Below are 22,723 nucleotides of genomic sequence, written 5' to 3'. Positions count from 1 at the left end.
GTGCTAATTTGCATTACCACTAATGTGCACTTGCGTATATGCATGGTCTGATTCTGCCAATGAGCAGACAACAGAACCAAAGGCACATGACAACCCATGAAATGCAGACAGAACAGATTTTACAAAATCCAATCCATACATCCCTAGTTGTGGATGTTCCACATTTCACATGAACATTCAAGATAGGACTTTAACTCAGTAGTAGACCAGAACAGTGACGCTGAATGCAGAAGGTCTCAGGTTCAATCTCCAGAATCTTGAGACAGAAGAACTGGGTAGTAGGTGATGAGAAAGATCCTTTTCTGCCAATCAGAATAGGCAATAATAAGTGAGATGATCAAATAGCCTGACCTGCTATATGGCAGATTCCTACATTCCTGGTGCTGACTCCGTTATCTTTTTTGGATAAATGCAATTTTATTTCCTGATGTTTTTAATGGATTGTTTTCCTCCCTTTGTTGTCTTACTGTTTTTAATACTGGTTTTATCACTGCACTTACCGTTGTCTGGATTTCCTAAAAGCTTGCTATCAAATCAATATATTTTTTATTGATTTGATGTCAAGTGGCTGTGTTTTAAGCTTTCTTTTTGCTAGCTACCTTGAAAACCATGTTGAAATGCAGGGCAGATTTTGTTTAGTAAATAAAGTTATCTGATCCTTCCCTGAAACCACAGACAGGGGGACAGAATTCTTCTAAAAAAAACCCCATGCCAGCAGTTGTTTCTGGCCTCCCTTCTTCCTAAATTACATAGAAATAATGTCACAAGTAAGAATGCAGCAGGTACCCCCACAAATCCAGCATGGATCAGCTGGGGTCTACCACCAGGGGGCATTTGATCTATCCAGGTCTTGGCTGGTGTGCTGTCTCAATGCCATACTATCCATCCATGGAACTTTGTGCCCCCTCACTGAGTTCCCAAAGGACAGGGGGAGATCCCACCATTTGAGAAACTCTGATGTAGAGGGAAATCTTGTGGGATGAATTGTTTACCTGTCCTTGGAGTGTCTGCCCCCCCTACATTGCTTTGGTAGGATCTAGGCTAGCCTTCCCCAACTTGGCATTCTCTGGCCATATGGACTATAACTCCCAGCACCCCCAGCTAGAGATGTATGAGAAATTCATTTCAGTTCATTTCTGATCAGGATTTACCCAGTTTGCACCTTCTGGACCAAACACAGATTCATACAAATTCTGCAGTCAAAGTCCATATAGTTCTGAGCTTGCAATGTGATTCATGGACTCCCCCCCCCCCATCCATTCAACAGCATGTGTATATTTGAAAAATGCATATGAAAGAATGCATACTTCTGAAAATGTGCTCAAATGTGGTTTAATCTATGGGAGAAGAATGCGTACATTTCAAACCCGCACACAACTGGAGTACATCTGGAGTAATGCACATGAAAATATGCACAGATTTTCATGTGAAAAGAAAAAATAAGAAGAAGCTGATATGGACCGAGTTGGAATGACCTGCGAAATGGAATTCAGAGACCTTTGGCAAGCTTGGGTTTTGTTGATTCACACATCCATACCCCCAGCCAGCCAACCCATGCTGACTGGGAATGATAGGAGCTGTAGTGTAACACATCTGGAGGGTGTGGGGTGGCAAGATGTGCTACTTTACAAAGAACTGTATTCTAGTGCTGTTGCAAGTGTCCGCGTGGGGGTGTGTGGAATCTGACAGACTCCCCCATGCCCCCCCCGACCCCACTTGCCGAGCCATGGCTTGCTCACGGACCCACTCAGCGAATGCCCCAGTGCTCAGCGAGTGCCCAGCAGCTGCCCGCCCTCATTGCAAACTGCCATTTTGTTCAACAATGGTGGCACAGGCTCTTCCAGGAAGGGAGTGTTGTGGAAATGGCAGCCATAAATGGTCAATTTCCACAACATTACAGGTGTGAATGCATTCACACCTGTAATGTTGCATAAATGGCCCCTTTATGGCTGCCATTTCCACAACATTCCCTTCCTGGAAGAACCTGAGCTGTGATTGCTGCGCAAAATGGTGGCGGACAACAAGGGTGGACAGCCCTGTGTCCTTGTTGGGCACTGGCTGAGGCGATGAGAAGTTCATGTGGCCCTGTGAGCAGGGGCCTGCAGTGGCTCGGTGAGTGCCTGATGAAGCCAGGTGCAGGTGAGTCCGTCCATCCCTTTGAAGGGCTGCCAGAGGACAGACCTCTGTTTGAAGGTGTCCTCTAGTTGAAGGGCTGTCCTGTTTAAAGACAACAAACCATAAAAAGGGTGAGTAGGGGCCTTGAAGTTCTTCATCCACAATTAGCATGTGGAGAGCAGACTGAACAGGCACACAGGTAGGGATGGCGGAGAATTTCTCCACGAATCTCCGGGAGGCCGAATGCCAATGCATTCGGCCCCCCGAAATTGGTGGTGAAATTCTCCGCCCCCGCCCCCCCACGGGATGGGACTTACCTCGTGCGAATGTCCCTCTTGGCGGCGGGTCCCAGCGGCGTTTCGGCGGCGTTTCGGCGGTGTGGGTGGCGGCAGCCGGTCTTCCGACCGGCTGCCACCGCTGCCATTTCCCCATAAAGTAAAAAAAAAGAAAAAGTGATACGCTACGTAACGATTTACGTAGCCTATCATGGCTAGATTTTCAAAGTCAGCCGTGATAGGCTACGTAAATCGTTACGTAGCCTATCATGGCTGACTTTGGAAAAAACAAAAAAAAGTGTGTATGCAAATGGCGGCGCCCATGGGCGCCGCCATTTGCATTCCTTATTTGGGCACAGGTAGTCTACGTAAAGATTTACATAGACTACGGCGAAAATAAGGGCAACATTTGCATTGTCCTTATTTTCACCATAGTCTACGTAAATCTTTACGTAGACTACTCCTGCCCAAACAAGGAACGCAAATGGCGGCGCCCATGGGCACCGCCATTTGCGTACTCGCTTTTTTTTTCCCTTCAAAGTCAGCCGTGATAGGCTACGTAACGATTTACGTAGCCTATCACGGCTGACTTTGTAAATCTATCCGTGATAGGCTACGTAAATCGTTACGTAGCCTATCACTTTTTTTTTTTAATTTACTTTTTTATTTCGCGGCCGAGGAGATGGGGCACTCCCCCCCGGCCTGAATTTCGGCCGGGAGGGGCGGGGCGCCTCCCCCCCGGCCTGAATTTCGGGGGGAGAAACGGAGTGCCTCCCCCCCACTGAACACAGCTGCGGGACCAGGTAAGGGACTTTCGTCCATCCTTACACACAGGTCACATGGACACAGACTTCACCACTATGGGGAAATATCTTGCATTCCTATTGAAATTATAGTTATTATTTCTAAATTAGCATTTATCCATATAAATTAGCATATGCAAATGTTATGAAAATTTGTATCCTCCTTTGTCTTCTTTTTTGTGATGCATTTACTCTTTTTTGGCCTTTGCTTAAGCGGCCGCCTAAGGTGGGATGGGCCTGGTTTGGGAGGGCTGGCATGGGCCTTACGAGAAGAACCTGCAGTACAACTCAGCCTCATGTTAAGAATGGCCCAGTTTGTGAAACAGGCATTACTGGCCCATGGGGAGTAGCTCCTTCTACATGGCCGAGATCTTTCAAGCAGTGTGGGAGGCGCACACACATAGTGCAGTGGTTCCCGTGTCGTAACGGCAACACCAGAAGGAGACTGCTGTATGACATGTGGAGGGACAGGGCCCCGTAGAGAGAGCCTGTGACACAGAGAGTTCGCTTTTGATGACAGTAGGGAACAAAAGCCACCCTGTGGACACCAGCACCCACAAGCCACTCAGAAGCTGCAAAAAGTATTGCCTTTCTTGTCGGCACTGTCGTCTTCCAAAGATGATTATTACGAGGCCCTTTCCTCACGCTAACGAAACCCTCATCCATACAGGCTTCCTGTGACCGTTCTCTGCTTTTTCTTGTTATTTCAAAGAGCCAGAGTGTCTTTCATCCTCAAGGCAGCTACAGTTTCAGCTTGATGCTCTGCCTCCCACCCAGCTGTCAGGCATCTTAGCTGTACCCTTGATCTCTGGCTCTGTGCTTTGCTTTGAAAGAAATAAGATAATATCAGATTGCACAACAATATTCTCTGCTGCTGGAGGAAGAGGTGGGAAGAGGGATCCTTGTTGCCCAACTTTTTATAATATCCCCGTCCTTTCTTCTTGCCATTTTCTTGAGGATGTTTTTCCTCGTTATTTTCCTTCCTCCTCCAACCACCTCAAAATCATGCTGGAGAAGACTGGCAAACAGCTACAGGACTTGATTGCTGCCACCTTTGCGCCGCTCTCCTTTTATCTCCTTGCTCCATGCAATTGTTCTATGTATCGAAATTAGGAGCACAATTAAGAGTTTCTCCTCAGGCAAAACATGAGGAATTTGGCAGGAATGAGGTTTAATAAGACTAACAAGTTTCTTGAGGGAGGATCCCACAGCCCCCTCGCTTTATCATAATTAACTTCTTCAGTCCAGTAACTGGGTATGGCATGATGCCTCATGGGGCGGCTTGGTCGAGAAACACTGCAGGGGCAAAAACCGACGGCGGGGGAGGGAGCCCATGACTCTAGAGGGACAGCGAAGGGGTGTCCTCCCTCCCTAATCCCCGTTTTTCATTCCTTCAGAGTCTTAATTTCTGCCTCGTGAATGTAATTAAGCAATGTGGCTCCATTACATTCAATGGGGGGAAACTGTGCTGGCTATTATACTTCCATTTGGATTTTAATCTGAACAGGAGTAGAATTCTGGGGCACGTGAAGCTTGCTTCTCTTTTGAAGTGGGCTTCAGCAAGCCAGCTCAGTGAGCGCTGGCTCAGGATGGGAATGGGGGTTGAGCTGCTCTCACCCCCCCTCCCCCAATATCCATTGCCTACAGCAGGCCACTTCACTGGCCATGCTACAATTTACCCAACTAAGACCGCCACCTGTCACTTCCATTCCACACACCTGCACACCAAGGAGCCAAGCACAGATTCTGTCTTCTGTGCCAGAGAGAGAGAGAGAGAGAGAGAGAGAGACAGCCAGCCAGACAGCCAGCCAGCCAGCCACCACCAACACAGCGGAAGAAGCACCCTTTCTTTCCTAAGATTCCTCCACCTCAAGTTGGCACTTTAAGAACTGTTGCCACCCAAACCAGTTTCATTTGAAGAGCTGAGACTGCTTGAAATTCATCCAGCAGATTGTAGCTCTAGGCATGAATACTGATTTCAGCCTCAAAGATGATGATAAGCTGGGTTTCAGGGGGAGAAAAAGGGGTGGGCGGGTTGCTGACAGAAGCTTCTGTGCATTTCTCCGCATGCCAACAGAGAAGTGCTCCAAAGCCTTTGTGGTTGGGGACAGCATTTGCATAAGGTCGATACCAACAAACATGTTGTACGTGGGCCTCTGACGGTACAAGGACCACAGTGCTGACCGCATGCAACAAGGCTGACCGCATGCAACAAGGCCTGTAGAATGCAAATCCGGGGGTGTCTCTGAATTGCACTTGAGTTCTGCAGTGCCAACCTGCTCAAAAGGACGCTTGAGTTGCCGCTCACAAATCCACTCTGCCTTTCTTTCTCCTTTGTTCACTCATTCCTTCCAGTTCCTGCAAGTTCGGTTTTTTCTGGAGTTTCTCAAACTCAGACTTGCCAGCTTCCTTTTTCATGGAAGTTAATGAGCAGAGTTAGAACCCCATTCTTGGCTCCCAGCTGTTGAGCTCCATGGGCATCATATTGGCATGACTAACGCCATAGGTGTGTTTAAGAAAGCAAGAGAAAGAAAAGGGAAACCTCCCCCCTCACCCACCCAGCACACCATACAACCCACACTGACTTAATGGGGCCAACCTTTGTTAAATGCAGCACAGCTGGCAAACGATGGGCACAGAGGCAAATCCGAAGGCAGAGCCATTCATTCTTAAAGGGAATCACTTAAGTTTTAAATGGCTGAATGTGAATACTTGATCACTGGGTTTTTGCCTAAGTACCTTATTGCTAAGTATGGAGATGGGCTCTTGGTGGTGGTCGGGGAGGGGAAGGTGGCAGGGGGTGGTCCCTGCTGGATTTTAATAGTATCATAGGTTACTAACCTAGGTCTTGTTGATAGATTCATTTATCCCAAGATAATAGCCCCTGAACTCACACAAACCTCGGATTCATTTAGATGTTCAAGGGGTAAGCAGAGGATGAATTGAGTTAAAGATAGGGATGGACAAATCTGTTGATTTTAGTTCCTCTCTGTTTCTCATTTTTTGAATCTAAGTTTAGTTCATCTCAAATTTTGAGAATTTCTCTGGTGTTAAGATTGGTCTGTCCTGAACTTCGAGTTTTTTTTCCTTTAAGTTCACATGAATATTCAGAAGCATTTTTGTGCAGATTTCTCTGCATACATGCATGTTTGCCTAATATACGCATTTTTGCAAACATTTCCCCTAATGTATTGTATTTTTAACGCCCATCCTGCAATTGTGTACACCTTTTTATAATTGGACTAATTTACTGCAAAATTTGGAGAAGTGGGGATTTTGAAGGATAACTGAGCTTCAGTTTGCATAGTGTTGGCAACACTGGGCATAATCAAGTGTTCTTCATTCAACTCTTTTTGATCCTGGAATAAGTAATAATGCAAGTAACATTACCTCTGCTGGGTGGAGTTCTCACTTTCACAGAGGAGCGGTCTCTAAAGTGGGGTGAGCAAGCGGCCTGATAACTGAGCAGCCTCCTGCCGCCTCAAGGAGCTGCCATGGTGTGCAATGATGGTGGAGGCAGCAGGCGGGGGCGGGAGCCGAGAGGGCACTTCTCTGTCGGCTCCAGTCCTCTCCTGCCTCTGCCGTGGCCACCGAGAGCAGCTGTGCCAGTCTCTGCCAGGCACGGCAGAGGAGGGCACAGTCGCTTGCTTGGCCACAGCACTGGAGCAGCTGCCGTCCTGCCGAAGGAGAGCAGATTTGCTCCAAATGTGCCGACCTTTCCTGTGATGACAAGCGGCTGTCGGTAGCAGGCTCCCTAACAGACATTTTTGAAAAAATAAACACACTTAACCTGTCCCTTCAAGGGAAAGGTGATGTTTTAACAATGAGTGAGAAAGTAACTGCTTTTCAAAAGAAACTCATGCTATGGAGAGAGCATTTTGAAAATGGATGTATGTTTCCATTGGAAATGGAATGGATGCAGGTAATTCTTCCCACAGCACATAGTTAACCTATGGACTTTGCAGCCACAAGATGTGGGGATGGCCACCAACTTCAATGGCTTTAAAAAGGGATTACACAAATTCATGGAGGACGGGGCTGTCAGTGTCTCCTTGTTATGATGGCTGTATGCTACTTTCAGGATCAGAACCACCATGTGTCTGAACACTAGTGACCGGGGAATAGGGATGTCATGGGAGTCCAGCTGGGGCTCCAACTTCGTGATTTCTCACCGGCTTGGCTCCCCAGACACCAGTCTTCAGATCCCCATGCTTGCCCTACTCAGTGCACGCCGAGTTGGGCAAGCGCAGGGATCCCTGCTTGTCCACAAGCTACTATTTTGTGTAAAAAAGGAGGCTTGGCTGTTTACGTAAATTGTCATTTATGTAAAATGGCGGGCAAAAATAGCACAATTTACTCAAAGTTATAGGCGTAAATGGTCAAATTAGACCATTTGTGCCTGTAATTTTGCATAAATGGTGCTATTTATGGATGCCATTTTATATAAGTGATGATTTATGTAAACAGCCGAGCTGCCATTTTAATGCAAAATGGCAGCTTGCAGAATGGGGGGAGGCCGCACACCACTTGCTGGGTGCCCGCAGACCATCTGGCGGCTCACCCAGCATGCCAAACAGGGGCAGGTAGGTTGAGGGGGTCCGGCAGGAGGTGTGTGGTGTGGGTACAGGGCATTTCGTCCCTCCCTATTGGGGAAGAAGGGCAGAAGAACACTTTTGCTCTCCTGTCCAAAAGCATCTGGCTAGCCACTGTGAGAAACAGGATGCTGGACTAGAGAGGCCTTGGGTTCTTCCGGTATCCTTAGTCTTCTTGGCACTCACTACCTGAGTGCTCTTAGATCCAGTGCAGGCTGGCAGCTCCGAGGTCCGTGGGGCAGTGAATCCGCTCGGGGGTTCAGTCAGAGCCAGTCAGAACTCTAAAGGAGTTCTGCTTCACACCTTGGAGAGCTCCTTTAGAGTTCTGTCTGGTTCTGACTGAAACCTGGAGCAGATTCCCTGCCTCACTGACATCGGAGCCACCAGAGTCCACAGATCAGAAGACGTGATATTTCAGATGGTGGGGGACTTAGGTGAGATTTGAACTGGAGACGTCCAAGGACAGAGATTAGCCCCTTAGTCACCAAACTGCATTAAATTTCAGCTGTAAGTAACTGTATCAAAAAAGAGGTCTGACTCTGGACCAACATTTCATGTTCGTATTTCCTTGTGAATAAACCAGGGTTGAGAGAAAGAGAAGGCAGAGTGTTCCAGTTATTTTACACAACTGGCATCAGAGGAGTCTGCATTGAATAGGGACAGGTTTGCCTCATTGCCTTCCCTCTGGAGAGAGCCAACAGCCCGGCTGCACCAAACAAATCTTTAATTCTGCTGCAACATACAGAGTGCTGCACCTGGCTAAACCTCCGATGCTCTCAAGTGACAAAGACGGGGCCAGATTATCCAAATACAGAGCAGAAATGGAAGAAAACTCAAGCTAGAGCATATTACATCTGTACAATCCCCCCCCCCCCCCGAGCAGATATTCTTCGTGGTGCATTCACATCAGAGACGATGTTTAAATAAAAGCTTCTCCACCACCTTTGAAAATCTTATATGGGCTTGATTCTCAGTTAAACTGTGAGAGATGTTAAACTACAGCAATAATTGGTATTTCGTATTATTGTTATCACGTCTTTACCATCTTTTTTTTTAATCTTGTTTTGAAATTTTGGTGGTCTTCTTTCTAAACATGCATTACATTGTCTTTACATGAGGACAGGAGGGCTACACCCTTAGCAGATCCTGGTCCTAGATCCCATCCATGTCATTTCCAGATTGGGCTGGGAAAGACTCTTGTCTGAAACCCTGAAGAGCCACTGAGAGTTAGTATAGATTAGGAATGCCTGGATTTTGTGAAATCTGTCCCGTGTGTGTTTTGTGGATTGTGCAGTGTCGTTCGTTCCAGCGTCCATTCACAGATGGATTCAAACTTTTTTTTTCGTCATTTGGAAAAATAAGCAAATAATTCTGAAAGAGGGTTCGCAACAATTTACATAATTTACATTGGTATGTAACATTTAGCGTATTGTCCCCCATTCCATTCAACTTTGCCCCACATATATTTACCAGCCTCAGAGGAAACTTGCATATTTTTCTACGAATACTTCTGTATAAATTTTGGGAAAGTTCAAAAAAGATCTTAAAGTCCATGGACTCTGCGTGGCCTGAGGAGGTTGACCCACAGCAGATTCCACAGGTTGGATTCTTAGTGATCCAAATTCATTTTAGTCCACCTCGAATTTCTCCAGCATCCCTAGTGTAGACAATAGTGATGTGTGGATGGATCAACTGTGTGCTAGATAGACCAAAGGCCTGACTTGGTAGAAGTATTTAGGGAGGGGCTGTAGTTCAGTGGTATTGCTCCTGCTTTGCATGCAGAAGGTTCCAGGTTCAATCCCCAGCATCTCCAGGTAAGGTTGGGAAGGATCCCTGTCAGAAACAATGGAGAACTTCTGCCAGTCAGTGTAGCACAGCCTTCCCCAATATAGTGCTATCTAGGGATAGGGATGTACGGACTGTGTAAAATCCACTCCACCTGTGTTTTGTGGATTGTTAGGTGACTTTTGTTCCATCATCCAGCCACAGACGGATGTGAATATTTTTTTTTCCATCATGGAGAAACATACGCAAATAATTACGTAGGTATTTACATAAGTATTTTCATAATTTACCTTAGTACATAACATTTAGTGTATTATTCCCCATTCCATTCCATGTTTCCTTAGCAGAAACTTGTGTATTTTCCTACAAATATATATATGCATAAATTTTGGGAAAGTTAAAAAATCATCCGAAAGTCCACAGACTCTGCACAATCCAAGGGGGTTGCTCAGCAGTGGATTCCACAGGTTGGATTCTTAGAAATCCAAGCTCATTTTAGTCTGTCTCGAATTTCTCCAGCATTCTTATCTAGGGATAGTCGAAAACATCTGGAGAGCACCATGTTGAGGAAAGCTAGTGTAGACAATACTGATCTAGACGGACCAGCTTCCTATGTCCTCTGTTCCCTCCCTTTCTATTCCCACCCTTATCCATGATGCATGCTCTCTCCCATCCCTCTCTTCCCCATACGCCCATCTCTTCCCCACTTCTCTCCTGACATGCGCTGTTTATGGCAAGGATTCATTGCCACAATAGTAATATGATATAGATGTTTACTGTCCGAATGAATTAAATGTGACTAAGGGTGCAGTCCTATCAGACTCGGAGGCTTATGACCATGCAATGCAGAGCAGGAGGAGCAGCAGAGGGGATATAGCTGGCCCTGTGGAGCAGGAGGGAAGAAGGCTGGGGAGGCCTGGGGATATGGTCTAAGCCAGCCTCCCAAGACCCCTCCCCTCCCCGTCTACCAGTGTGCCCCCTTTCTCTCTTTTCTGAGGTCACCTTTGCAACCTCAGAGAGGCAGCCAGCATAGTTCTCTATACGCTGGCTGCAGGGGGAAAGAGCAGGGAGCTCGGATTCCTGGCTCCAAGGTCAGAGCTAGGAGTCTCCAACCTCAGATCCAGGAATCTGGCCTATCCAATATCACCACCCCACCCCAGACTCTGTCTAGGAGACAAAGGATTACTCCCTTAACATCAGGAGCGCCCTAGCTGCCTCTTTAAGTCCCCTCCAATAGCCAACTCACGTCACAGATGAAAGGGATTCTTTCCAAGGCTTTATTCCTTTACAACTTAATGACTCTTTCAGATGCTAATTACCAGCGACTAAGCAAGGAAATGCACTGGGGTAGTTAGCAGAGTAGCCTAAGCTCTGGGTAAGGCAGTTGGTCCCCATTGGAAGAGGAACAGCGGGAACAGTTTGAATTTATGGGCTATGGAGAGGTCCTCCCTCTTACCCGGGGATCCTTGGGATGACCGTTGTTTTAGCGCCAAGCGGGCAGAGTGCCGCCTCTCGGCGCCCTCCATCAGGTGCCGCTCCCTCCGTCTCCGCCGAGCGTCCAGCAAGATCCCATCCCCCGCTCTCTCACTGCTAGGGTCACTATCTCTCTCAGGAATGCAGGCAGGAGGAATCTCTCCCTGCCGCTGTGCCTGTGAGAGATGAGCGAGCTCCTCTCCCACGGGTGGTTGGCCCTCCTCAGAATCAGAACTACTCTGGGACTCTATGGGCTCAGTATCCACCCTGACACTTAAGGACTGTAGCTAAAGGAAGGGTAGGACAGAGGTTTGATAGATACAATAACAACTACAACAATATCCTCCTAGCTTAAAACAGCTACTCACCAGCAACAACAGACCACGTAACAAAGATACAGACACAGGAACCATACCCTGTACCAGAGCCAGATGCCAGCTCTACTCCAGCAACACTATTACATGACCTAATAATGCCATCCATAGCGTCAGGGGTTCATACACCTGCTCATATTCCAATGTGCATATGTCATCAATTGCCAGCAATGCCCTACTGCATTCTACATAGGACAAACAGGCCAGTCTCTAGACAAAAGAATAAATGGACAAAAATCTGATATCAGAAATGGCAATATTTAAAAAACAAACAAGGGAGTGGGGAAACACTCTGACACTGACCTTAGAGCGTCAAAAGACAGATTTCAACATGAAACAGCTATGCTACAATTATACTACATGTGTTAATTAGCTCACCGATACGTGGATGTCTGCGTCATCACCCAATAATTGTTTTGTGAATGGCCACCGTTAACTTAATTAGGCCACTGTCTGTACCTTCTGCATTTCAATGCTTTCTGACATCCACATTTACAATTCTGCCCCCTGCCCCAATATACCATGTATATGCGTGTGTCACACACTTCGAACTCAGGATAACACTAATGAAGTTGACTATATTCCATGACAGCTTAATCTGTAATACATTTGTTAATGTGCCACAAGACTCTTTGTTGTTTTTGCTGCAATGGACTACCCTTCTGGAAGCAGCAACCTTCTGGAAGTTGACACACACCTGTGTAATGGATTACAAATCCTGTGTTGCTGACAGAGGCGTCGCTCCGAAAGGCCAGGAAGAGATTGTTGCTGCTGCTCTCAATTCTCTCTGGTAACTGGGTGTCATAGAAACTACCAATCAAGGGGCTAAGTGAGTTGGGCCCATCATAGATGTGTAGGAAATCATATCCTGGTTCCAAATTGAAGCTGAGGGAGAAGAATAAGAAAACAATGTTAGATTTATTACCACTACCACTGCTTCTGATTCTTAATTCATTGCCCTTCTAAAAAGATTTACCCTGAAACTGACTTACAAAGGGACATAAGGCAATAGGACTACAGATGACAATCTAAGGGTGCAATCCCTATGCTTAGGCAGAAAGACGTCCTACAACTCCCAGCATGGAGGACTTCTTCCTGTCTAAATATGCTTAGGATTGTGCCCTAAAACATTTTTAAAAAGAAAAGAAATACTGTCTTCTAGAGATGGATGAATCTGCCAGTTTCAAGTTTCTCTCTGTTTTTCATTTTTCCAGTTTTATGTTTGGTTCATCTTGAACACTGAGAATTTCTCCAGTCTTCAGTTTGGTTTGTCCTGAACCTTGAGAATTTTTTTTAACGTTTGCATGAAAATTAGTAAGTATTATTTCGCACATTTCTCACTATAGATGCATATTTGTATGAGTTTTGCATAATAAACAAATTTTTGCAAGAAATTTTCCTAACATAATGCATTTTTAAACATTATTTTCCCTAATATATGCATTTAAGCACATAGATTTTTGACTGGAGAAGTCCAGTGCAAAATTTGGAGAAGTGCAAATTTCAAAGGATACCTGAGTTTCTGTTCACATATCAGTTTACAAGTATGAAACAAGGTAAGTTTGCATTAAAATGCAAACTGAATGAATTTCTCCCACTTCCCTCCTGCCCTTAGTCATTAGACTACCACATGGAGGGCTAATGGGTAGAGGAGGAATGGGACCATGCCTCCTGGCTCCAACCCCAATGTCATGCACTCACTCTGTACCGCCCCTCTAACCTTCATGTGTTGGATGAAATTCTGAAATTCTGAAGGGGAGGCTGGCTGTTTTCAGGTAGGTTCTTCCACAAAGTAGGGAGCCTGAATTCTGTGGAGGAGTCTCTATGGGTGTAGCTTGCTTCCCCTTCAGACCTCCTCCAGGGAAGATGCAATGTTGGGGGTAGTGCCAGCAGTAAAAACCTGCTCCTCCTTATTCATGTGCTAGCCCTTCTCATGGCTGATGCATGAGAAGGGCTAACATTAAAGCAATCATATAATGATTGATTCAAACATAATCCAGCATAAAAAGTGAAATTAAATAAATGTATTATCTAGTGCAGCCTTCCCCAGTCTGGTGCCCTCCAGATGTTTTGGACTTCAACTTCCATCAGGCCCAGCCAATATAGCCAATGGTCAGGAAGTTGTAGCTCAAAACATCTGGAAGGCACCAGGTTGGGGAAGGCAGATCTAGTGGTTTTGAATATGTTTTGCCATATACTGACAGAAAAAGGCTATAGATGTTTCCTGGTGGATTTCTCTGGACAGGGCATACTCCGAAATTGCTACTATCACCAAGGGGGATCTACACCATGGGCCCCATTGATCTCACTTCAGGAGATGGTGCAGGGAGGAGAGACATGGAGTAAGGCAGCATGTCCAGTTCCTTAATGAATGGGGATAGCACAAGCTGGGTTTTTAACTTTGGCTAGTGTATTTATCATTTTGGAATCTGGTTAATAAACACTCCAAGGAAAGCTAAGGCTTTCAGTATAATGGATTGGATCCAGACTTAGTTATGCTTAGAGTAGGCCCATTGTAATCAATGCGGCTTAAGTTACTCATTACTAAGGGCACAATGCTATGCATGTTTACACAGAAAAATGTCCTACAACCCCCAGCATATCCCAGGCAGCCATGCTGTCTAACCAGTGCACCCTACATTAGATCTCATTCATTTCAATGAGTCTACTCTAAACATGACTATGTCTAGATCCAACCCAATGGTTTTTCATTTTTACAGTCTTTTAGCTATTTCCCAACTTACTTCTCCCTCTCCATGTTTATGACTGTCAAAACCAAACTCAAAAGTTAGATGGAGGAATGTTTTCATCCTGCAAGGTTAATAATTGTCGACAAATCTGCACCCAGACACAGCACTATGACATTTCAACCATAGCTCCAAAAGCTCTTCGTATGGTCTCAGAACATTCCCAATAATGTTTGGGGTGGGGGGGCTTTTTCTCATTTAAGGTTCCAGCAAATGCCCTCAGCCATTTTGGATAGTGGCTATAGAAACATTTCTCATGATCAACTGAATTTGCAATATGCATGTTGGGCATCCCTCATTATTTATTTCAGTGTTGCATCTCTAAGAAGGGAAAAGCATTTTTTTCCCACCAGCTTCATTCTAGTTTTCCAAATTACAACAAATATGATTTTTATTGGAAAGTGGGGAGAGATCAATGATTGATTCATTTAATCTCTCTAGTAAATAAAAATAGATACCTTGCAATTGCATTATATTGAAACTGCTTTTATTTAAAATGGTTGATATTTAATATGACTTTCTTAGTATGTGTGTATTGTTTTTATGGCATAAGCCACCTTGGGAAAGCTTGTAAGCCAGCTAAGAAATGGATTAAAGCTATAATAATAAAGGATGTCTGTCTGTCTGTCTGGACCATACCTCCAAGATCATGGAATGCAGACACCTGAAATTTGGCATGTATGCTAAGGAGTTGCTTGGGGTGTGCAACGCAGAGTTATTTGTTTTTTACAATGTTTACTTAATTTTCGTGCAGTTAAACATGTATCTGTGTTTGAAGCCTGCAGCGCCATTTTTGGTCACTCGGTGGCAGATGTCTCTAACCACCACATAGCTTTGCAGATGATACAGTTTGAAACCAGGGTAGTCCAAGGGAAAGAATTATGCAGCTATCCCTACCACATGCTGTGATGCACCCCCTGCAGGGCAATGGAGTGGCCAGCCCCTCTCTCAGGGGGCTATAGGTTGCACCATGGCAAGGGTCATGCCCAGGGGCAAGGGCCACTCACTCAGACAGGGCAGGCACCATGTGTTCAAGTCAGTCAGCTGTGTAACTTTCCTTGAAGACTTTGCTGCATCAACCTAAGGGCTATTATTCCAAGCTGTGTAAACCTCATTCGCTAGGCTATAAAACTGAGAATGTCATGCTTTTTGCTCTTGCAACTGAACAGCCAGCCTAAAGATATGTGTGGCTGATTGGTGTTTCAAGGACATCTGTTGATTGGAAGTATATGCATTTTTTTTACATTGTTGTTGTTGTTGTTGTTGTTCAGTCGTTAAGTTGTGTCCGACTCTTCGTGACCCCATGGACCATAGCACGCCAGGCCTTCCTGTCCTACGCTCTCTCCCGGAGCGTGCTCAAGTACATATTCATTGTATCGGTGATGCTATCTAGCCATCTCATCCTCTGCCGTCCCCTTCTCCTTTTGCCTTTGGTCTTTCCCAGCATCAGGGTCTTTTCCAGTGACTTTTCTCTTCACATTTGTTGTTCAGTCGTTCAGTCGTGTCCGACTCTTCGTGACCCCATGGACCATAGCACGCCAGATCTTCCTGTCCTCCGCTCTCTCCCGGAGTGTGCTCAAGTCCATATTCATTGCATCGGTGATGCCATCTAGCCATCTCATCCTCTGCCATCCCCTTCTCCTTTTGCCTTCAATCTTTCCCAGCTTCAGGGTCTTTCCCAGTGACTTTTCTCTTCGCATTAGGTGGCCAAAATATTTGAGCTTCAGCTTCATGTTGATTATTGTTATGACCCAAGGCTAAGCAATACCTTTATTAAGATCAACAACACTAGGCAAAAAAAAAAAAAAAAAAGGAATCTTGATGCAACCACACCATAGTGTCATGATTCCATTATATCCAGCGTTTTAATCAGAAAAGAAACGAAGGTACATGTACAGAAAAAAGACAGCAAACCACACATGCAGTGCAGTCTGAACAAAGTCTGGAAATCCAAAAAGAAGATCAGCGGTCACTAAAGTACTGGTGCTGCTTTACAAATGGTATCAGGTAATGCAAAGCCCTAAAATCCAGGGATAGGAAGAATTTGGTATACATCCTTAAGTTTTGCCTATTCTTAGCTGGCTGGTTTTAAATGTATGGAAGTGATTAATGGAGTGCAAAGGTGACTTCTTCAGAGACCACAAGAGACTCTTATTTCAGCAGCTCCCAGAGCCATGGTCATTCTTCCCCAAAGGTGTACCCTGGTAGAAATGGAAACCAAAGAACTTACGTGTGAAACACCAGGGCAATAACATAATCGGGAGAGACAGTCAGCTTCCAGTCACACTCCTTTCCTGGGGGGTAAGGCTCTGGGTAGTTTGGTGACAAGATCACCCCAGAAGGCCCTGTCAGAATCCCACCACAGGGAGCTAAAACAGAAGGAAAGTAGAGAAAAAAAAGGCAGACCCAAGGTGCATCTCTCAGTCATTCTTGGGTGGTAACTATTTCTGGGAGTGGATAGACTTGAAGTCTAAGGAAATGGCTAACAACTTAACGGATTGCTTCCTCCTCTGCATCCCCCTGTGATTTCCTAGGTTTGCTAATAATGCAATTTATCAGATTTTTTTGTAGCACAGCATTACAATAGGAAGTACAGATGGAGAGGTGTTCTTGATGGCTGGTTCCCAAGCTCTTGAATTTCTGCCTCTTAGAACTCAGCAAACCTCCCCAACCCATTCCTGTCAGATCCTGGTGTGTGCATGCGTGTGTTATGCTGCCATGCTGTTATCACTGGCTACATGGTGGGCAAACCCTCACCACAGTCTCCAACTTGTCATCCTAGCTCTCATGGGTCCTTGGTGAGCAAAGTGTAGAAGCTACCCTTGAGGAATGGGATGCTGCCCTTGAGAAACTGCTCTATATAGCTCTGCCCCTGATCCATATGCTAGGTCTTTTTGTCAGATAACCAAACAATGATGGTTTTTATGTGTATGAGCATGTAAGAACTAGACTGGATCAGACTATGGATCTAGTTCAGCATTTGGTGAAGACAAGGCCTTGGGAATTCACAAACTGAGCAATGTTCCATTCAATGTCCCCAGTATCTAAGGGTCAGACTATATGTTCTGCCAGTTGTGAAGGTGTAGAGGAGCCTAGGGTTGGGAGAACCAGGGAGGCTCAAGTTCAATGAAATTCTCCGAATTCTATTTCAGACCTTGGTTTGACTCGTTCCTGTTCTCATTTGTGATTAATTTCCCCCACAGTTCATTTGGATGGGGAAAGTATGCATTGATTAAAGCATGCAAATACTACTTAAAAATATATATACGGCATTTTTAAAAATGCACAGCTATAAAAATTAACAAATTTAAATTGTGCATTTTAAAAAGTGCACACTTTTGCCCCATTACACCATGAAAATGGGAATATTTAAAGGTGTGCCTTTAAAAAAATGCACAACTTTAAATTGTGCATTTTTAAACGAGTACAGTTTTGAAAGTGCACATTTTGCGGAAGTGAACGCAAGTTCGGTAATTTGTGAACATTTTTGGATAACCATTCTCATATATCCCTAGCTGAGCTTGATATTTTCCTTTAATCTAGTGTATATACAGAGTACCGATTCAGACTGTGATCAGCATGCTCTGGGAGGGACGGATTAAGCCCCCCCCCTTTTTTTTCCTGAAATGGAAGCTTTTCCATGCTTTTTTTTAAAAAAAAAAATCAGAGTTGGGAATTCAGGGAAAAATGGGTTGGGGGAAAGGTTTAATCCTTCTCTCCTGGAGCAAGTGGTCCCAATCCAAATCGGGACCATGAAGAATTACACTGGAGTAAAGAAAAGTATCAGGCTCTGCTACATTTATGCAACAAGCAGGACATGTACTTTGGCCCTAATGAGCATAAGAACCTAAGAGCCAGGCTGGATCAGACCAAAGGCCTGTCTGGTCCAGCGTTCTGTTCACAAGCCAACCAGATGCCTTTGGGAAGCCCATAAGGAGGATATGAGTGCAATAGCACCCTCTTGCTCATTTCCCCCCAGCAATTGGCACTGAAAGGGCTACTGCCTCTGATACTGGAGGTAATATATTGCCATTATGACTAGTGGCCACTGGTGGCCTTTATCCTCCAAATGCTGGTCATGGATTTGGTGGTTCCATTTAGCCACCACGGCTAATAACCATGGACAGAGTTATCCTCCTCCAAGAAATGGTCTAATCCCTCTTTAAATTATCTAATGTAGCCACCAGCATCTCCTCCACTTGTTAAGGAGTTGTTGTTTTTTTGCCAGTTCAGAATATAGCTTTAGTGTATGCTCTGGAGGCGGGGATGGGCTAACTAATGGATGTCCTCAGTAAATGCCCCTCCCAGGTAGTTTTAAATAATCTTCCTTCAGCCATGCTCCGAAACAGTCTTGGAAGGAGTGTGTGTGGGGAATGGTATTGGAAGGAGGGATTTGCAGGCGAGCCAGTTGTGGGAAGGGTTAATCACCCCTCCTTTCTGCTTACAAATTTCCCCCTATAACTCCCCTCACATTATCTTGCCTTTGGGGACAGATGTTTGCCAAGCTAATGCATAGTTCCGGAACGGTTCTAAGTGGTGTCCCTGTCTGACTATACTGGGGAGGTGCCAAGTTATTAAGTCAGTCACTCAGAAACAAAAAAACCCACATGCTGCCCTCCACTGAAAGCAGAGTGGGCGGGGAGCTTCCTCACTTACTTTTAAATCAATTTTAGAAAGAACGGAAAGTAATTAATTTCCTTTGCTTGGAACAACATTTTATAAAAAACAAATTAAATACAATGGGATGACATAGACAGCTAACATTTAATTAGGCCATTAATAGAGCATTTATTGCTTTGGCGTACTTGGCATGATAATTTTTCTACACTGTGGGTGCTTGTGTGGAATGTATATAACTTTTGGCCAAATTTGGGGAGGGGGCAATTGGTGACAAAAGAGGGGATGGGGTGAACCTCACTTGTAATCCTCCCACCATATTTTCTTCTAGACAATGCTCTGTTATGACACAGCCTTAGTCTGGGCCATTCAGGGGAAGAAAAATGGTGGCTACCAGCCAACTGGGGTGTTGGTTTCACCCCAGCCCAAAATCACTGAAATACCTTCCTCCCACAACCATCCCTTCCTCACAATATAGAATCCTAAAACAGAGGGGCTTGCATTCCCTCAGCACCGCCCGTAGCTTTGTCACTGAATTACTGGCCTTCTCCTTGCCACGTAAGTTGATTAGGGATGGGTGAATGAGCGACTTTTTGAGATTGCTGGGATTCTCCAAACACTGTATTGTCACTTGTCTCCTGCTCAATTCCTGTTCATGTTTGTGATTGCTGCTTGCTTTGTGCAAACAAGAAACTTGCGCAGCAATGACTGAATGGGAGATGTGTGCAAATCTCACCAAGTCTGTACAAATTTCCTAATTTGCACAAATTTCCTTCACAGACAGGGCTGATTCAGTCTATCGAGGAAGTTTGCGCAGATCAGGAAATTTGCACAAATCGAACTGGGAATTGGGAATGAGACGAATGCCAGCACGCATTTGACAGCTGGTGAATATTTTTGGCAGACAAGTGCTCGTGCTCACTTTCAGAGCTTCGAACGGGGCATGCTCGCATGTTTTGTGAGCAAAGGTGAAATTCTCACACATCCCTAAAAAGTTCCCTTGCAAGCTTTCAAGGCCACAGTGAAAGGCAGCCTCCCCTTGCTTCAGCTTGCAGCTGTGGCCCTGCTCCACACCAAGACGTCAGGAAGCTGTGAAGCTTCTCCCTTTCTGGCTCTTTGACAACTGTTGAGTGAATCGACCTGAATCCTGTACCTATGCAGGTGGGGGGGTCAGGCTGCCAGAAAAACCTGTTCTCAATCTGCACGCAGCTGATCTTGGCGTCCCCCTGCAGGGCATAACCAGGATCACACTGGAAAACGATGGCATCGCCCGCCTCCTTGCTGCTGCCACTCCGGCTCCCGTTCTGTGGAACCCCAGGGTCATTGCAGGAAGTAGCAGTAGACACTATGAACAAAAAGGAAAGGGGGAAACGCAGTGTTAGTTTCTCCATGCCAACAAAGTGCATTCTGCGCATGCTTAAAATCACTCTCATTGTTATGGTCTGGGGCTGAAATCCTGGCATTGACAGCAGGCTGTGGGGGCTGAGCACATTCACAAATCAAGCCCTGGTACGCACACATTTCTGAGAGCTCACACAGGGATGCCTGCGTAAACACATATCGTCACTCCTTTCGCAGACAGCATCTGTTTCTACAGCTGGGAAAAGCTGTGGGGGACGACAAGTTCAACAGTGCTCCGCAGAGATCAGCCTGATGTACATTCACACACACTCACATTTACTTAATATGCCCAGACATCTGCTAATCTTACGTGGCATCTTGTTATATTCCTCTGTCAGCCATATGCTTTGAAATAAATAGTACCGTGAGCAGATTTCTCTTGGGGAATGATGCAGAGAAATTCACCTCCAGCTTTCAGAGGGAGTGGTAGGCCTGACCTTTTTAAAGAAGAAAAGGGAGGAACTCGGGAAATCTGATGTTGCCTTAAGTGAAAATTCACTCATGTCTTTTTCAACGCCCAGAATTTTAAAAAATGAACTGGAGAAGGGTGGGAGCAGTTAGGAGCACAGCCCCCTGAAATGCGGGGCTATACACTTTAAAAAAATGAAATAAAGCAGTGGTCCTGTTTCGTGGAAGCCTGGAGTGCACCAGACATTTATCAAGGGTTGACCAATGGGAAGAGTGGTCAGGAGTTCATTTACCACTGCTAGTAATCCTCTGCAAAAAGTAGCTGCAGAAAAGAGTTGGGTGTGTCTTCCAGAGAGTATTCAAGGTTCACATGGGATGATATTGAGGCCCAGCAGGTCTGGTCTGAGCTTCATGCAATCTGGATGTGCAACCAAAAACACTTCCCAGAATCCTCTTCCATGCATAGGATTCTTGCTTTGTCTTTCATAGTGCTGTGCTGAATTTCCTCACCTGAGCATTTTGCAGGTGAAAGTGAACTTTCATAGCGTGTGAAGTACTCCTGACTATCACTATCCCAATTCCGCCCGCAGACTACCTTAGAGGTCTTTCCCCCCACAACTGTTTGTAGCCATTAATTAATTAATTAACTGAATTTATTTCCATATTTTCCATCACAAATGACTCTTGAGATGGTTAATAACAAATAAAATATAGAGTAAAAACAAAATCTTAATTTAAACAGAACATAAAAATAAATCAATCAAAAACACAACAATAAAAGGAACAATGACGTCCCACTATCATATAGCCAGAGTTGGCTTCTTGATGACATGGCTGAAAGAAAATGAAGTCCATGCAAGGACCTTGCTCTGAATGAGGAGTGCAGGAGGGAGGGGACATGTTGCTGTTGCCAAGGGAGTTGGGCCAAGTCTTCTTTTTCTTGCCATGCTAATCTGGCAGTTCCATTGCCTGCCGAGGCTTCAAGGCAGTATATCTGCCCTGATCCAACTCTAATTGTGCATGTGACCCATCGGGGAAGAGTACGGGTTAAGAATCATAGAATAGTAGAATCATAGAATAGTAGGGTTGGAAGGAGCCTACAAGGCCATCGAGTCCAACCCCCATTCAGGTGCATTCAGGTGCATTCAGGTGCATGCAGGTGCATATCTCAATGTGCACCCCATTGACAGTAGTGCAGTGCAGTGCAGTGCAGTGCAGTGCAGATGGACACCACCGAATGTGCAGTTAAGAACACAGGAAGAGCCCTGCTGGATCAGACCCAGGGTCCATCTAGTCCAGCATTCTGTTCACACACCGGCCAACCAGCAGCCCACGGGAAAACCACATGCAGGATGTGAGTGCAACAGCACCCTCCTGCCCATGTTCCCCAGCAACTGGTGCACATAGGCTCACTGCCTCTGATACTGGAGATAGCATAGAGCCATCCGGACTAGTAGCCCTTGACTGGGGATGGCGTGGGCGCTTGGCTGAATCTGGGAGTCTGATGGACCCCCCCCCTGCTCGAGCATCCAGGCTGCGCCTGCCAAGCTGCTGCCCCCACTCATGCCCCTCCAATGCTGGCCGAGCCACCCACACCTACCCTGAGCCGTTTGCAAGCACCCGTCGTTCCTGCAGTCACCATTTTGTGAAAGAAATTGGTAACTTGGGAACTTCTGTAAATTTAATATTGTGCACATAGCAGCTGTAAAGGCCCCATCTTCATGATATAACGGGTGTACATGGGCCATTTACGCTTGTAATAATGTGTAGATGGGGCCTTTAGGGCTGCTATGTATGCAATAATAAATCTACGGAAGTTTCTGAGTCACCAGGTTTCTTGCAAAATGGAGACTACAGGAACGATGGGTGCTCGCAAATGGCTCAGGGTAGGTGTGGGCAGCTCGGCGAGCATGGGTGGGGGCATGTGAGTGGGGGCAGCGGCTGGGAGGGTGTCTGGAGAACCCAGACCATGGGGGACAGCAGTCCATCCCTACCCTTGATAGCCTTCTTCTCCATGAATTTGTCCAATCCCCTTTTAAAGCCATCCAAATTGGTGGCCATCACTACTTCTTGTGGTAGTGAATTCCATAGTTTGACTATGCGTTGTGTGAAGAAATCCTTCCTTTCATCTGT

General features: G+C 45.6%; 1 protein-coding gene across 2 annotated transcripts in view; it reads right to left on the bottom strand.

Moving 5' to 3' along the window:
• Window positions 1-22,723, bottom strand: part of CSMD2 (CUB and Sushi multiple domains 2) — a 916,430-nt gene that overhangs the window by 190,797 nt on the left and 702,910 nt on the right. For both annotated transcript variants that reach the window (XM_084814421.1, XM_084814422.1), the window contains exons 27-29: window positions 19,935-20,126; window positions 16,395-16,533; window positions 12,115-12,302 (exon numbers count right to left, since the gene is read on the bottom strand). In XM_084814421.1, the coding sequence (XP_084670547.1) occupies window positions 12,115-12,302; window positions 16,395-16,533; window positions 19,935-20,126 (519 nt within the window). The remainder of the gene's footprint in view (window positions 1-12,114; window positions 12,303-16,394; window positions 16,534-19,934; window positions 20,127-22,723) is intronic.

This window comes from Heloderma suspectum, chromosome 10 (assembly GCF_057233095.1).
Source record: "Heloderma suspectum isolate Gila_16-S chromosome 10, 16-S_ref, whole genome shotgun sequence".
NCBI lineage: Eukaryota > Metazoa > Chordata > Lepidosauria > Squamata > Helodermatidae > Heloderma > Heloderma suspectum.
The sequence above is the reverse complement of the archived record's forward strand: the minus strand, read 5'-3'. Positions and strand labels throughout refer to the sequence as shown.